Source organism: Aquarana catesbeiana, linkage group LG03, assembly GCF_042186555.1.
Source record: "Aquarana catesbeiana isolate 2022-GZ linkage group LG03, ASM4218655v1, whole genome shotgun sequence".
Lineage (NCBI taxonomy): Eukaryota > Metazoa > Chordata > Amphibia > Anura > Ranidae > Aquarana > Aquarana catesbeiana.
In genome coordinates, this window is record NC_133326.1 from 640,365,460 (window position 1) to 640,381,087 (window position 15,628).

At 41.9% G+C, this 15,628-nt stretch overlaps 1 protein-coding gene across 2 annotated transcripts in view; it reads left to right on the top strand.

Annotated features, from left to right (window-relative positions):
• COL5A3 (collagen type V alpha 3 chain) overlaps positions 1–5,818 on the top strand; it is a 299,466-nt gene extending 293,648 nt beyond the window's left edge. For both annotated transcript variants that reach the window (XM_073622539.1, XM_073622540.1), the window contains one exon: positions 1,469–5,818. In XM_073622539.1, coding sequence (XP_073478640.1) covers positions 1,469–1,615 — 147 coding nt within the window. In that variant the 3' untranslated portion in view covers positions 1,616–5,818. The remainder of the gene's footprint in view (positions 1–1,468) is intronic.
• The last annotated feature ends 9,810 nt before the right edge of the window (positions 5,819–15,628 follow it).

The following is a 15,628-nucleotide window of genomic DNA, read 5'->3' on the forward strand; positions in this document are numbered from 1 at the left end:
CTTTCAGCAGAATTCTCTCGCTCTACACCTGTGAACTAATGTGAACTAATGCGTTAAAGCATTATAACATTTACATAGCCAATCAGGACATCTGAATATTCACATACACTAAAATGTTGGCAATTGTAACATTAGAATTTGGAAGACTGGAGCTTTTCTGCTGAACTATAGCTTTGCCAAACCTTAGAAAATTAACAGGAATACTTGAAGCTGTTGACAGGCAGGGTAATACAGCATCCCATATTCAGTAGCTTACTCAAAGGGTTAGACTAAACTGAGAACATCCACATGCCTCAAGATGGACAAGCCTTTGACCTACAACCAGTAGGTCTAACTGCCAGGATCAGAAGTGAAATATACTAAAAACACTGCTTATTGTCTAAGTGTAATGAATATGTAGCGACCTCCCCATTCCTGGCCGGAAGAAGGGGAAAAAAAAACAGCACAGGGGTGGCTGACATTACCCCAGGATGGAGCCATGACCGCAGTAGAGCGTTACAACAACAAAGGGTGCCAGTCATTTAGTCTCATCTAAATATTTATTGCTCTAGCTCACAAGGAGAGAGGCTTAGGACTTCAGATACCGCCAACAACATGGGTTGCAGACTCCGTCACACTTCTCCTCCATCCAAGGGAGTACCAGGGTCATCATGATTCCACCCCCTTCCAGCAGAATTCTCTCGCTCTACACCTTGGGAGCTGTACCCCCCTCGACCAGGCTGGGCAGCTTGAGGATGTACTAGGGCCCAAAACAGGCTTTGGGCCTAGCAAGTACAAACTACTGCATATACCTCCCCTGGCCATAGTCTGGGGAGAAAGAGAGCTCACAAAGCCAATCCCCAAATATTTATTTCCTCCCCCAGAATGCATCGCTGGTAACAAACCAACTAGTTGTTGGTCAGGGGGGACATAAATGTTCATACCCCACAAAAAAGCTCCCTTGTCTATTGTCAAGTGCCAGTGACAACCAGTGGCAGCAGCTGGGAACAGCAGCAACCTTATGCTTAGAGGAGAACCTCTGCATATGGCAGGGTGGCTGCAAATAGTTCTCACAACCAATGAACGCAAGTTATATGTTAGTTGTAGTTCAGTGCTCATGTGCTAACAAGGAACATGTTAATAGTAGGTAGGATCATAGTGACAGAGAGAAGAGATTATCAGTCTGCTGCTTAGTTGTGTAAACCTCAGGACTGAATAGAGAGGAATAAAAATCCACAGGCAGATAAAATAACTCTAATATATATATTTAATCTATGCATTAACTGTTTGCTAGGAGTTCAGCTTTAAAGTGCGTTCTGGCTAATAAATTTTACTGCCTATTTTCTGTATTTGACAGGCATTTCAGTACCACTGCACCAGTCAGTAGATATAAAAAATATGACAATATTCCATTAACGGCATTATAATAATCAGCAAACCATTTAGACTTAGCAATGGCTATAACTTTTTTTCCTTTCCTTTCACACAGCTTCGTAAAGGTGTAGAACGAACAGTACTCGAGATCAACACCTACAAAGTGGAACATCTACCCCTCAGGGACGTTGCTGTCAGTGACTTCGGAGACAGCAACCAGAAGTTTGGTTTTGAGCTTGGGCCAGTCTGCTTTAATGGCTAGAAAAACAAATTATGAAAAAAAAAATTAAAAGCAAAAAAACTCCTAAAGCATCTTGCAGCGAAAGAAAGAAGAACTTTGAGTTTCATGGCCAGCTAACTAAGACACTTCCACTGGTCGCCACTGGCAAAGATTTATCTTATGTGCTTTTGTTTTAGTTTTGATTTTGTGTTATATATTTTTGTTCTTATTTTTAATGCGGGGGGTGCTAGATTTGTGTTTCTCACCCTTGCAGGGTTTCATTAAAACCAAATAATAAAAAATATAACGGGATATGTTTGGCCCCCGGCGACCGTGGCTGTTAGAGGACATGCTACCATATTGAAAGTGGGAAAAAGTCTACGGCACAGCAGTCACTGCGCAGTTGCTGAAAGAGATCATATGGATCACTTCTGCTCCGTATTCAGGATATTCTGTCCCCAAAATCTGATGCATTCATGGTTTTGCACTGGAACATCATTGAACAAGCAGGATGTTTATTGGCACCCTTTTCACGAAACTTTTCGACACAACTTTTTCTGATTGCTTCAGGCCATTGTCAGTCATACACTGAACACTGTCTCCTCCTCTTCAGATACTGGATATGCCCTGTTTAAATATCAAATATACATTGTATTATTTTATTTTGAACCCCGGTCTGTAGATGGCACCAAATGGATTAGGCTGACATGAAACTCCAGATAAACAAGTAAAAGAAAGTAAATTTATTGTATATTGTGTATATATAGTTTCCCAAATTCCCTATAATAATATGGGCTCTGTGTATTAAGGTAAAGGCAAAACGATTAAAACATTTAAATATTTACTTTTTTAACATTCATATGTTCTTCAAGTGTATCAAGTGTCAGACTTTTATATACATGCCAGATATGGTCTTCTTTTCCATCATTATAGCTCCTGCTATATCTTGTTTCCTGATGATTTCCATAGAAACATCAAAAAAAATTCTTAAGAAACATATTCTAGCCCATCAACAATCTTCTTTGCACCAGGAAAAATTGCATTAATACACAGATGCCTTCAGTACATGGCCATGTTTTCAGTTATTGACAGTCCAGAAGCTTCATCTCTACATACTTCATCCCTTCTTCAATGTGTTTTGAAGGATTTCTTTACCATTACGAAGGTCTTTCTTGCTGATAGATGAGTTGCCTCTTGAACAAGTGGCAAGTTGTCTTCTGCCAGCATGTGTAAATGTCACAGCTTCTCCCTTCCATCATGTTTGTTTTTTGGGGGCAACTTCAGCTACCTGACAGACAACTATAAAACAATAAGGTGAAACTTTCTGACAACCTCAACATGAAGATTGATGTCAGAAAATGACCTTCTCTCAATTTAAGAGGCAACTTATAAGGAATGAAATGACCAGCCATTGGGTAGGGATTTCCTTTAAAGATTACCTAAAACTTGGTTTGTGAACTTAAGGTGCTCATAACTCTAAACAAAATTTCAGGTTAGCTAATAGTATCATGGTTTGTAATACGCCAAGATTGGAATAAACTATCATTGGTATTGTGAAGATAAAGGTACAGGGCACAAGTTCAGTTTTAACCTTGTCTTCGCAAGTTTTAAAGGGAGTGACTCTACAGACAATGAAAATGTAACATTATAACCTTGTAATTTCATATTAACCAATAAAATGAACAAAAAAATGTCCAAGGAGATCAAATGATAAAAGCAATGGAGGACAGGATAACGTGTTTGTCTGCCTAATGATCACCATTTTACATTTTTAAGTTTCATGTTATTTGTGTTCATCTATTGAAATATGATGGTTAACGGATAGTATTCAGCCTGTGGAAACGGTATGGTACACACTACTGATAAAAGTAATAGAAAGAAAAAAGAAACAGTTTTTTAAACCATTTTTAAAAAGCGGAGTAGAATATATATATATATATTTAAAGTCAAGACTTCTTCCATATAAAATGATGTGCTTGTTACCCGCAGTCTGGAGGCAGCCATAAAATTAGCATGAAGCAGAATGATATGGCTGTCCCCAGCAGTGTATATGTTACGGGTCACTTTAACTGAATTAATTTATAAAGCAGGGTGTGAACAAATGCAATATATGTAACAGAGGTGCGACAGAACAATGGATGACCACTGTACTGCTCTGAAGTTTTGTCCCCATTAATGGTGCTTACATAAAACAGAACCCTAGCTTTTTGAATTGAAAAACTATAGCAAAAATATTTTTTTCTCCAATATACTGTATATTTAAATTATAAAAAAAAAAATTACAGACTTCCCCTTCAGAGCTTTAATTTTTTTTGAGAGTTATCATTTGCTCAGGGAAGTGCAACAAACAGCTGCCACTATTCTTTTTTTTCCAAAATCCAAATCTCAGAATTTTTTTATTAGTACCATTGTGAGCAAACACTTAAGCCGCGTACACACGAGCGGAATGTCCGACAGAAAAAGTCAGATGGAAGCTTTTCATCGTCTATTCCGATTGTGTGTATGCCTCATCTGACTCTCTATTTTGAAAATTCTGACGGACCTAGAAATGGAACATGTTCTAAATATTTCCGATGGAACCAATTCCTATTGGGAAAACTGATTGTCTGTATGCTGTTCCGACGGACCAAAAACGACGCATGCTCTGAAGCAAGTACGAGACGGAAGCTATTGGCTACTGGCTATTGAACTTCTTTTTTCTAGTCCCGTCGTAAGTGTTGTACGACACCACGTTCTTGACTGTGGTCGGACTTTGGTTTGACCATGTGTAGGCAAGACCGCTTGAATGGAATTCCGTCGGAGTGTCGTCGGAGAAACCTTCGGAGTTTATTCCGACGGCAAAACCACGTGTACGCGGCATTAGTTTGCTTGATATTTTTTGTTGCTCTTGTTGAATCAGCTCGAACAGCTGAAAACATAAAATCATAGATTTTTTTTTTTTTGGTAAAAACTATTCAAAGTTCACTTTTTTCCAAAGTATGAAGGACCAACTATTAAAACGACCCCTTCGATTTCAATATCAGGTGCAATAGGCTAAGGCATACAACCAAATGCCTCTGGCGACAAAAAAAAATATGTTTTAGCTGTAGTTTTTCTTCCAGAAAACCTATCACAGTGATTATACAAGTCTGAGATTTTTATTTAAAAAAAGGAATGACAATCCTTCTAATTTGTTCTTCTACTTGTTGTAATTGTTCTAACTTATGGCCCTCCACCAGTTTCTCAAACCTAGCTTGTAAGTTACTCAACCATGTCTAAATGTCTTCTGAAAAATCGGTAACATTTTCTTTAACCCTCAGTCATTTGGTTGTCACACAGGTTGAGTTACCATGATCAATTGAACTGTTATTTTTTTTTTTAAATCAAGTTTTTCAGATCAACATTCGAGAAAACTGTAACAACCTCAATTGTTAACTCAATTCTTTTAACTGTTATATCAAATTTGATACTTCAGGGTAGAGAAATATATGATCAACTTTCTAATTAGTACATTATCTTCAAAGTTCCCAGATTCTTGTGCAGACCACTGAAGTATGCATTGGGGAGATTTACTAAAACTGGTGTTTCTGGTGCATCTGGTGCATCTGTGCACAGTAACCAATCAGTTTTTAACCCCAGCTTATTCAGTTAAGCTTTGACAATAAAACCTAAAACCCCCAGTAAAAAAAAAAAAAAATAGTTTTTTGGCCTCGGGAACTGTGTACGCAAAGAATGTTTTGTCAAGTCAAACATTATATGGGTGGTAACACTGTAGTTTACTGTAGAAAGGTCTAGATAGGTTCCTAAGGTAGAATGCAAAAGTTGTTATTGGATACAATGGTACTATTTAGAACTCTTAAATGTTTACTACCCGACCTTACAATATAACTTCTAAGATAGATCACTTCACACTGCTGTTACCACCAATTTAAATGTTTGGGGTTGATATCTAACTTTCTATTGATGCCTTTGGACAAAATTATAATAAAATATATAATAAAAATTCCCTTTAAGTGAGACCCAGTCTTATATAGTCACTGTCTGTAGGTCACGTGATTCTAAAACCTAGCACTGTGATTGGTTCTGCTGACTCTTATAAACAGAACATTGACCACTGTTTTCTTTTGTTCAATGTTGCTACTAATTACTGACCAAAATACAACTTTTTTGGTTGTTTATTTTTTATAAATAAAACAAATGTTTTATATGGTGCTAGAACGATTATACCAAATCTGTATTATAAGAATAAATAAGATTTTAAACTAACGTGTGCATTTATTTCATTGTGTGATTTTTCCTTTACTAATTTAGCTGGAAATCCATCCTAGGCCAGTACGTTTCACCTCCAATGGCCAAGCTACACTCAGAAACAGTATCTAGACCAGGGGCTCTTATGTGAGTACCCATGCCCCTTGCCCCTTGGAGATAAGAGAACCAAATGATAGGGGTATGAGAATAAAGCTTAGAAACATGAAGCATTTTTAAACCAGGATTCTCTCTGCCTTACTAAGCCTGAAATTAAACTGCAGAAATCAACTTGATGTGTCAGATGCAAGTAACTGCCAGTAACTGGAACTCAATTCTATGTTTTGGCTGCACAAAAACAACAACAAAAAATGTAGCTAGCTTGTGTATTTTTGATTTACTGTTTTTCTATAAATGTGATAAATCCATCTAGCTTTCTTTTAGCTGCTCTATTCCTAGATAATCCTGTATAACTAAAACCAAGCTATTGGAATCTATGGAAGTCATACCAGTACGTAATAGGACTGGTGACGATGAGGATTTTTGACAGTCAAGGACACTAAGCACATATTGAACAATTGGGGGTCTATAATGGGGAAAAAAAATATTAGGAATTAAATTGTCATCAGGAGTTCAGCGTAATGCCTTTAAAGGCCAGCTCTTCGAAACACACAAAAAGTACCCAAATTGTGACCCCACCAATCCTCTACCCCTAGACTAAAGGGGCATTTAATCATTACAAGGGGCCCATTGCAAGGGTCATTTTTGTGTAATTCCTTGAGCTGGGCTTTAAAGGAATATGTGAGCTCTCAAACCTAGAAGAGCAACTAAAATAATTTTGGAATTTTTGTCTCCTTTGTTCTTTAAAGCGGATTTCCACCCAAAAGTGGAAGCTCCACTTATCTGACTCCTCCTGCCCTCCTGTGCCACATTTGGCACCTTTCAGGGGGGAGCAGGTACCTGTTTTTGACAGGTACCTGTCCCTACTTCCAAGAGATCTCACCGAGGCAAGATCACTCAGAAGTTCGCCCCCCTTCTCCTTCCCCCGCCGCCGGGCCATTCCAAAAGCGCAGTGCACGTCGCGCATGCGCAGTAGGGAATCAGCTGTGAAAACCACAAAGCTTCACTGTCGGTTTCCCTTACAGACAATGGCGGTCGCAGCACCTGAGGGCCAATGGAAACATGGGCTGGGGTGCCGACATCGCTGGATTCCAGGACAGGTAAGTGTCCTAATGTTAAAAGTCAGCAGCTAAAGTATGTGTTTTGCTGGGCTGGGGTGGAACACCACTTTAAGATAATTCCATAAGTGTTATAAAAGTGCCTAACCTTGCCCCATACGTATGTTGTGGCAGGATACTATTTTTACACCCAACATGACACTTCTGTAAAATATGTGCAGGGCTTTGCTAAACTGGGCATAGATGGAGCATTTTTTTTCCCCAGCAACCATGGGCGGATGTAAACGGATCGCCTATCCATTTACACCCTACTGCCATCCGATCTGCCAGACAGGTGGGGAAGAGATCTCCATCCGTCTGTTTTTAGCAGATAGGATCGGACCTGCTCCATAGAGGAGACTAGAGCATCCAATCTGTGCTCAGGCATAGCAAATAACAATACAATCCCGTGCTACCTATATATTCCCTCTAAAGTGATAAATAATAAGTAGAAAATATTATGAGTGGCTGCAAACAAATTAATTGGGTTCTCACAATATATCAAGAAATAAAATTACTGAACATTTTGCAACACCTTAAAAAAATACATGTGATGAGATGCAATAAAATTAAATAGGTACATACAGTATATGTATATGTGTGTTTGAAAGGTATATGTACTGTGAGGGTTATCTCAATAGGGATCACCTTCCCTGGTAAAAAGGTAGACCAGACAGCAGGTTTTCTTAACCACTTCCTTTCATGCCCCTCCTGCCCAGGCCAATTTTCAGCTTTCAGTGCTGTCGCATCATACAACACTGACTGTACCCATATAACATTTTTAGCATTTTTTTCCTACAAATAGAGCTTTCTTTTGGTGGTATTTGATCACCACTGGGGTTTTTATTTTTTGCTAAACAATTAAAAAAAGACCAAAAATTTTGAAAATAAAAAAAAGGTTTTCTTTGTTTCTTTTACAATTTTGTAAATAAGTATGTTTTCTCCTTCACTGATGGACACAGGTGAGGCTGCACTGATGGGCACTGGTGAGGTGGCATTGGTGGGCACTGATGATGAGGCATTAATATGCAGGACTGATGGGCACTGAGGCAACACTGATATGGCGTGAACCACCTCTGGGTCTGCCCCTGCAGAGATGAAAGAATCTCTGCTCCGGTGTGGCTCCTGTCCCCTAGGCAAAGCAGCTGAAGCACTGCATGGCATCTTTTAGCCTGGCTTGTTAAATAGCCCCTTGAACGCTTAGGGGGGTAATGGTGGTTCATAGGACACTTCAGCAGAGGAGAGCATGGAGGAGGAGGAGGAGGGGGTGGAGCTGACAGATCTCATATCATCACCACTAGCTGTATGGAGACGTGGCAGCAAAACAAGCTCCAGCACTGAGCCCTGTCCTGCATCCTTTCTAGTTGCAGGCAGAGTTACCCAGTGTGCTGTGAACAAAATATATTGTCCCATGCTTGTACCACGCTTGTTGAACCACAAGTCAGCAGTAATGTGGACCTTGCTGCTGACTGCCTTGCCCAACGATGCCAAAACATTGCCTTCCACGTGATGGTACAGAGCTGGAATTGCCTTACCTAAAAAGAAATAGTGATTGGGAACCTGCCATTGTGGTACAGCACATTCTGCAAATTCACAGAAGGGGGCAGAATCCCCCAAACAGAAAGGCAGGAGTTGTAAAGCTAGCAATTTGGACAAGCTGTAATTTAGATGCTGGGCATTTGGATGGCAGGGAGTATATTTTTTTCCGATGCAGCAGAGAAATTTGCCTGCTATACTCTACAACTGGTGGTGTGCTGCTGGCAGGCGTGTTGCAAGGACCTGTGACAACCTTTGCTATACCATCATCTCTGTCAGTGGAGGCTGCTAAGGGGTCATGAGATATAGTGGAGGTAGACATGAAATGTGAGGAGTGAGGAGGAGAAGAATTGTGTCCCTTCTGTGTGGCTTTCAGGTGTTCTAGCCAACAGGCTAGAACACCTGGTGGGAGGTTAAATGCCTTGTCAAGCAAGTGTTACCCAAATGGCAGGTGTTTTTGCCACGCTTGATTTGCTTGCGGCAGAGATTGAAAACTGCAACAGTGCGATCGGCTGTTTGTACTAAAAAAGGCCCACACAGCTGGACTGTGGGAAGTGGGCTGGGAGATAACAGCTCCACAATCTGATGGAGTAGAGTGGGTGCTTTCTACTCTTCCATGATGGCTGCCTCTGGAGGACATCTGCCTTGTTGGGTTTGTGCCCCCCCCCCACGTTCCTCCAAAGTCACATCAGTGACCTCATAATCATCATCATCCCCTCAATTCTCATCATCACTGGAGCCAACTTGGCAATACGCTGCTGCTGGGGGAACATGACTGCCAATTTTTTTCTGATCATTGTTCTCCCCTCTCTGTAGGCTCATGTTACTCCCTTCCTCTACCTCAGAACAACATTATAATCAAGTAATGTCTGTGCATTGTCAAGAAGCAAGTGGCTGGCGCTGTTTTCAAATAATTCAGCTGACTCCTCCATGCCTGATGCTGGGGCTATGGCAGGAGTATCTGTGGACAAGGAAGCAGAATAAGCCGCTCTGGCAGCTGCGGTGGACTGCGCACTAGTCTCTGCTTGGGTGATGGAGGATGGAGAGGATGAGTAGGATGGTTTAGTTAGCTAGTCCACCACCTCCTCTGCATGCTGTGGCTGGATAGCATGGGCAATATCACTAAACGGAGTCAAATGTGCCCTGCTTGAGGACAGACCACATCTACCTTTGCCTGTGGACACAGATGCTGCTGGTCCCCTCATAGTGGCATGGGAACATCTGCCTCTCCTTGTTGGCCTCCCAGACATGATTGGGGGGAACCTTATTACCCAAATGCAATAGAAACTGGGTAAACTATACAGCACTAAATGTTATGTAATGCTGTGTTAAACACTGTACTACACTAACACATTACACTATACTGAAACACTATACTATACTTACACTATACTCACACTATACTGACACACTACTACACTATACTCACACTATACTGACACACTACACTATACTAACATTATACTAACACTACACTAATGCCGTGTACACACGGGCGGACTTTTTGACCGGACTGGTCCGACAGACTGAATCCGGCGGACAATCCGACCGTGTGTGGGCTCCATCGGACCTGCAGCGGTCTTTTTCGGTCAAAAATCTGACAGACTTTAGATTTGGAACATGTTTCAAATTTGTCCGACGGACTCGAGTCTGGCCGAAAAATCTGCTCGTCTGTATGCTAGTCTGATGGACGAAAACCCATGCTAGGGTTGCTATTGGCTACCAGCTATCAACTTCGTCCGTCATCACGTACGAATCCGTTGGACTTTGGTGTGATCGTGTGTAGGCAAGTCCGTTCGTTCAAAAGTCCGTCGGAAGTCCGTCAAAAGTCCGTCGAAAATCCATCGAAAAGTCCGCCGGACCAGTCCGGTCGAGAAGTCTGCCCGTGTGTACACGGCATAACACTCTACACTCAGAGTCACAATGAGTGAACATGCTAACTCGCTAGTAGCAAACTGAGCCCTTCACTATCTATCTCCACTCCAACAACACACTGCAAAATCTTCCAGTGGGAAGGAACATTTTATAGTGTAGGGTGGGACTATGAGCACTGAGCTGTGATTGGTCATCATTACTTAGTCCCTAATTGGCAAAGCCTTGCATCTGATCACTGGCTTCATCCAATTAGGACCCTAGAATGCACTGTGAAGCACGCAGTGCATTGTAGGGCACTCCTCGGCAGGCGAACATCCCACCAAGTGCACCGCAAAAATTTGGATATAACTAGAGTTGGCCCGAACCGTTCACCCAACTCTAGTTATAGCTACTAGTGCTTGTGTTAACTCTCATCCCTACCTGTCAAGACATGAAACGGCTGGTGTCATACATGATCACACATGTAACACCATGGCAACTGCAGATCAGAGGATAAAATGGCAGCTTCCTTGGCTGTAAAGGATGAGAGGGTTTAGTCCCGCTTTAATCTGTGGCAGTGGGTTTGGTTACCATAGCCAGTGGTCGTGATTAGTCATGCAATCTCCTTCAGCAATGGAGGATGGTTTCCTCAGAAATGAAGGCAGCCTTAGGGCAGCCATACACAGATCGACATTCGGCTGGTTCAGAATTTCGATCCATGGATGGGCAGTATTGATTGACTTGTGTACAACCATCCTATTGTGTTTCCCCCAATGATCAATGTAAAGAGGTGTTTGGTGCACTTTAATTTGAGTACTCACACTTCACAGACACACTCCACGGATACACTATAATATACTGCAATTTAATGCTCCAAACATACAGTGACGCACTGAACTATAAGGCCTTAAACTGGCAGTAACGCACACAGAACTATATGGCATTAAACTGGCAGTAACGCACGATAATCGATATGGCGTTAAACTGGCAGTAATACACACAAAACGATATGGCGTTAAACTGGCAGTAACGCACACAAAACGATATGGCGTGAAACTGGCAGTAACGCACACAAAACGATATGAAGTTGAACTGGCAGTAACGCACACAAAATGATATAACGTTAAAGCGGAGTTCCACACAAAAATGGAACTTCCGCTTTTCGGAACCCTCCGGTGTCACATTTGGCACCTTTCAGGGGGGAGGGGGGTGCAGATACTTGTCTAAGACAGGTATTTGCACCCACTTCCGGCATAGACTCCCATGGGAGTCTATGCCTCTTCCCGTCCCGACCGCGCTGTCTGCTGGGAACACACAGCTCCCAGGAGAGAGCAGGGACCACTAGGGACGCGCAGCGCGACTCGCGCATGCGCAGTAGGGAACCGGGAAGTGAAGCCGCAACGCTTCACTTCCTGACTCCCTCACCTAGGATGGCGGCGGCAGCTGCCGAGAACCGAGCGGGTTCTCGGCGTCCCCTGCCGACATCGCTGGACCCTGGGACAGGTAAGTGGCCATGTATTAAAAGTCAGAAGCTGCAGTATTTGTAGCTGCTGGCTTTTAATATTTTTTTTTTTTGGCGGTGTGGGTGAACCCCCGCTTTAAACTGGCAGTAACGCACACAAAACGATATGGCGTTAAACTGGCAGTAACTAGACATGTGCACTGCCAAAAAATTTGTTCATTTTCGTTTCATTCGTTTATTTTTTTTTTTGTTTTTCGGGACATTCAATATGATCACAATTTGTAAATTCGTAAAATCGTACATTCGCACATTCGTACATTCATATATTCGTAAATTCATAAATTCGTACATTCGTAAATTCGTAAATTAGAAAATTCGTACATTCGTAAATTCGTACATTTGTAAATTAGAAAATTCAGAAATTTGTAAATTCAAAATTTGAAAATCCAAAAACCTGAAAATTCGAAAATCTGAAATAGTAACTAACTATTAAATTATAGGTATTGGAATTTCCTTTCAAATTTGGCTGTTAGTGAATGTAACAAATACGAATTTATCCGCAGTTAAGAACTATCTTTAGCAATAGTTAAGTTATTATTAGTTAATTATTATTTCAGATTTCCGAATTTACAAATTTCCGAATTCACTAATTTACTAATTTACAACTTTACGAATTTACGAATGTATGAATTTACGAACGTACGAATTTACAAATGTACGAATGTACGAATTTACAAATTTTCGAATATTCGAATTTACGACTATTTGGAAAAATTTGTTAAACGGGTTTTCGTTAATTCGGATATTTCCGAGTGATGGGGAAGTGATGGGGGAATCGGATGGGGGAGTGATGGGGAAGTGATGGAAGTGATGGGGGAATCGGATGGAGAAGTCCGTCAAAAGTCCGTCGAAAATCCATCGAAAAGTCCGCCGGACCAGTCCGGTCGAGAAGTCTGCCCGTGTGTACACGGCATAACACTCTACACTCAGAGTCACAATGAGTGAACATGCTAACTCGCTAGTAGTAAACTGAGCCCTTCACTATCTATCTCCACTCCAACACACTGCAAAATCTTCCAGTGGGAAGGAACATTTTATAGTGTAGGGTGGGACTATGAGCACTGAGCTGTGATTGGTCATCATTACTTAGTCCCTAATTGGCAAAGCCTTGCATCTGATCACTGGTTTCATCCAATTAGGACCCTAGAATGCACTGTGAAGCACACAGTGCATTGTAGGGCACTCCTCGGCAGGCGAACATCCCACCAAGTGCCCCGCAAAATTTGGATGTTCGCCGAATAGGCAATGTTCGGGCCGTATTTTTACTTGGCCCGAACCGTTCACCCAACTCTAGTTATAGCTACTAGTGCTTGTGTTAACTCTCATCCCTACCTGTCAAGACATGAAATGGCTGGTGTCATACATGATCACACATGTAACACCATGGCAACTGCAGATCAGAGGATAAATTGGCAGCTTCCTTGGCTGTAAAGGATGAGAGGGTTTAGTCCCACTTTAATCTGTGGCAGTGGGTTTGGTTACCATAGCCAGTGGTCGTGATTAGTCATGCAATCTCCTTCAGCAATGGAGGATGGTTTCCTCAGAAATGAAGGCAGCCTTCGGGCAGCCATACACAGATCGACATTCGGCTGGTTCAGAATTTCGATCCATGGATGGGCAGTATTGATTGACTTGTGTACAACCATCCTATTGTGTTTCCCCCAATGATCAATGTAAAGAGGTGTTTGGTGCACTTTAATTTGAGTACTCACACTTCACAGACACACTCCACGGATACACTATAATATACTGCAATTTAATGCTCCAAACATACAGTGACGCACTGAACTATAAGGCCTTAAACTGGCAGTAACGCACACAGAACTATATGGCATTAAACTGGCAGTAACGCACGCTAATCGATATGGCGTTAAACTGGCAGTAATACACACAAAACGATATGGCGTTAAACTGGCAGTAACGCACACAAAACGATATGGCTTGAAACTGGCAGTAACGCACACAAAACGATATGAAGTTGAACTGGCAGTAACGCACACAAAATGATATAACGTTAAAGCGGAGTTCCACACAAAAATGGAACTTCCGCTTTTCGGAACCCTCCGGTGTCACATTTGGCACCTTTCAGGGGGGTGCAGATACTTGTCTTAGACAGGTATTTGCACCCACTTCCGGCATAGACTCCCATGGGAGTCTATGCCTCTTCCCGTCCCGACCGCGCTGTCTGCTGGGAACACACAGCTCCCAGGAGAGAGCAGGGACCACTAGGGACGCGCAGCGCGACTCGCGCATGCGCAGTAGGGAACCGGGAAGTGAAGCCGCAACGCTTCACTTCCTGACTCCCCCACCTAGGATGGCGGCGGCAGCTGCCGAGAACCGAGCGGGTTCTCGGCGTCCCCTGCCGACATCGCTGGACCCTGGGACAGGTAAGTGGCCATGTATTAAAAGTCAGAAGCTGCAGTATTTGTAGCTGCTGGCTTTTAATATTTTTTTTTTTCGCGGTGTGGGTGAACCCCCGCTTTAAACTGGCAGTAACGCACACAAAACGATATGGCGTTAAACTGGCAGTAACTAGACATGTGCACTGCCAAAAAATTTGTTCATTTTCGTTTCATTCGTTTATTTTTTTTTTTGTTTTTCGGGACATTTAATATGATCACAATTTGTAAATTCGTAAAATCGTACATTCGCACATTCGTACATTCATATATTCGTAAATTCATAAATTCGTACATTCGTAAATTCGTAAATTAGAAAATTCGTACATTCGTAAATTCGTACATTTGTAAATTAGAAAATTCAGAAATTTGTAAATTCAAAATTTGAAGATCCAAAAACCTGAAAATTCAAAAATCTGAAATAGTAACTAACTATTAAATTATAGGTATTGGAATTTCCTTTCAAATTTGGCTGTTAGTGAATGTAACAAATACGAATTTATCCGCAGTTAAGAACTATCTTTAGCAATAGTTAAGTTATTATTAGTTAATTATTATTTCAGATTTCCGAATTTCCGAATTTACAAATTTCCGAATTCACTAATTTACTAATTTACAACTTTACGAATTTGCGAATGTATGAATTTACGAACGTACGAATTTACAAATGTACGAATGTACGAATTTACAAATTTTCGAATATTCGAATTTACGACTATTCGGAAAAATTTGTTAAACAGGTTTTTGTTAATTCGGATATTTCCGAGTGATGGGGAAGTGATGGGGGAATCGGATGGGGGAGTGATGGGGAAGTGATGGGGAAGTCATGGGGGAATCGGATGGAGAAGTTATGGGGGAATCGGATGGGGAAACCGGATGGAGAAGTGATGGGGGAATCGGATGGGGAAACCGGATGGGGAAGTGATGGGGTAATCGGATGGGGAAGTGATGGGGGAATCGGATGGAGAAGTGATGGGGGAATCGGATGGGGAAGTGATGAGGGAATTGGATGAGGAAGTGATAAGGGAATCGGATGAGGAAGTGATAAGGGAATCGGATGGGGGAATGATGGGGGAATCGGGTAGGGTAGTGATGGGGGAATCGGATGCAGAAGTGATGGAGGAATCGGATGGGGAAGTGATGAGGGAATCGGAGGGGGTAATCGGATGGGGAAGTGATGGGGGAATTGGATGGGGTAGTGATGAGGGAATAGCATGGGGTAATCGGATGGGGAAGTGATGGAGGAATTGGATGGGGTAGTGATGAGGGAATCGGAGGGGGAGGTGATGAGGGAATCGCATGG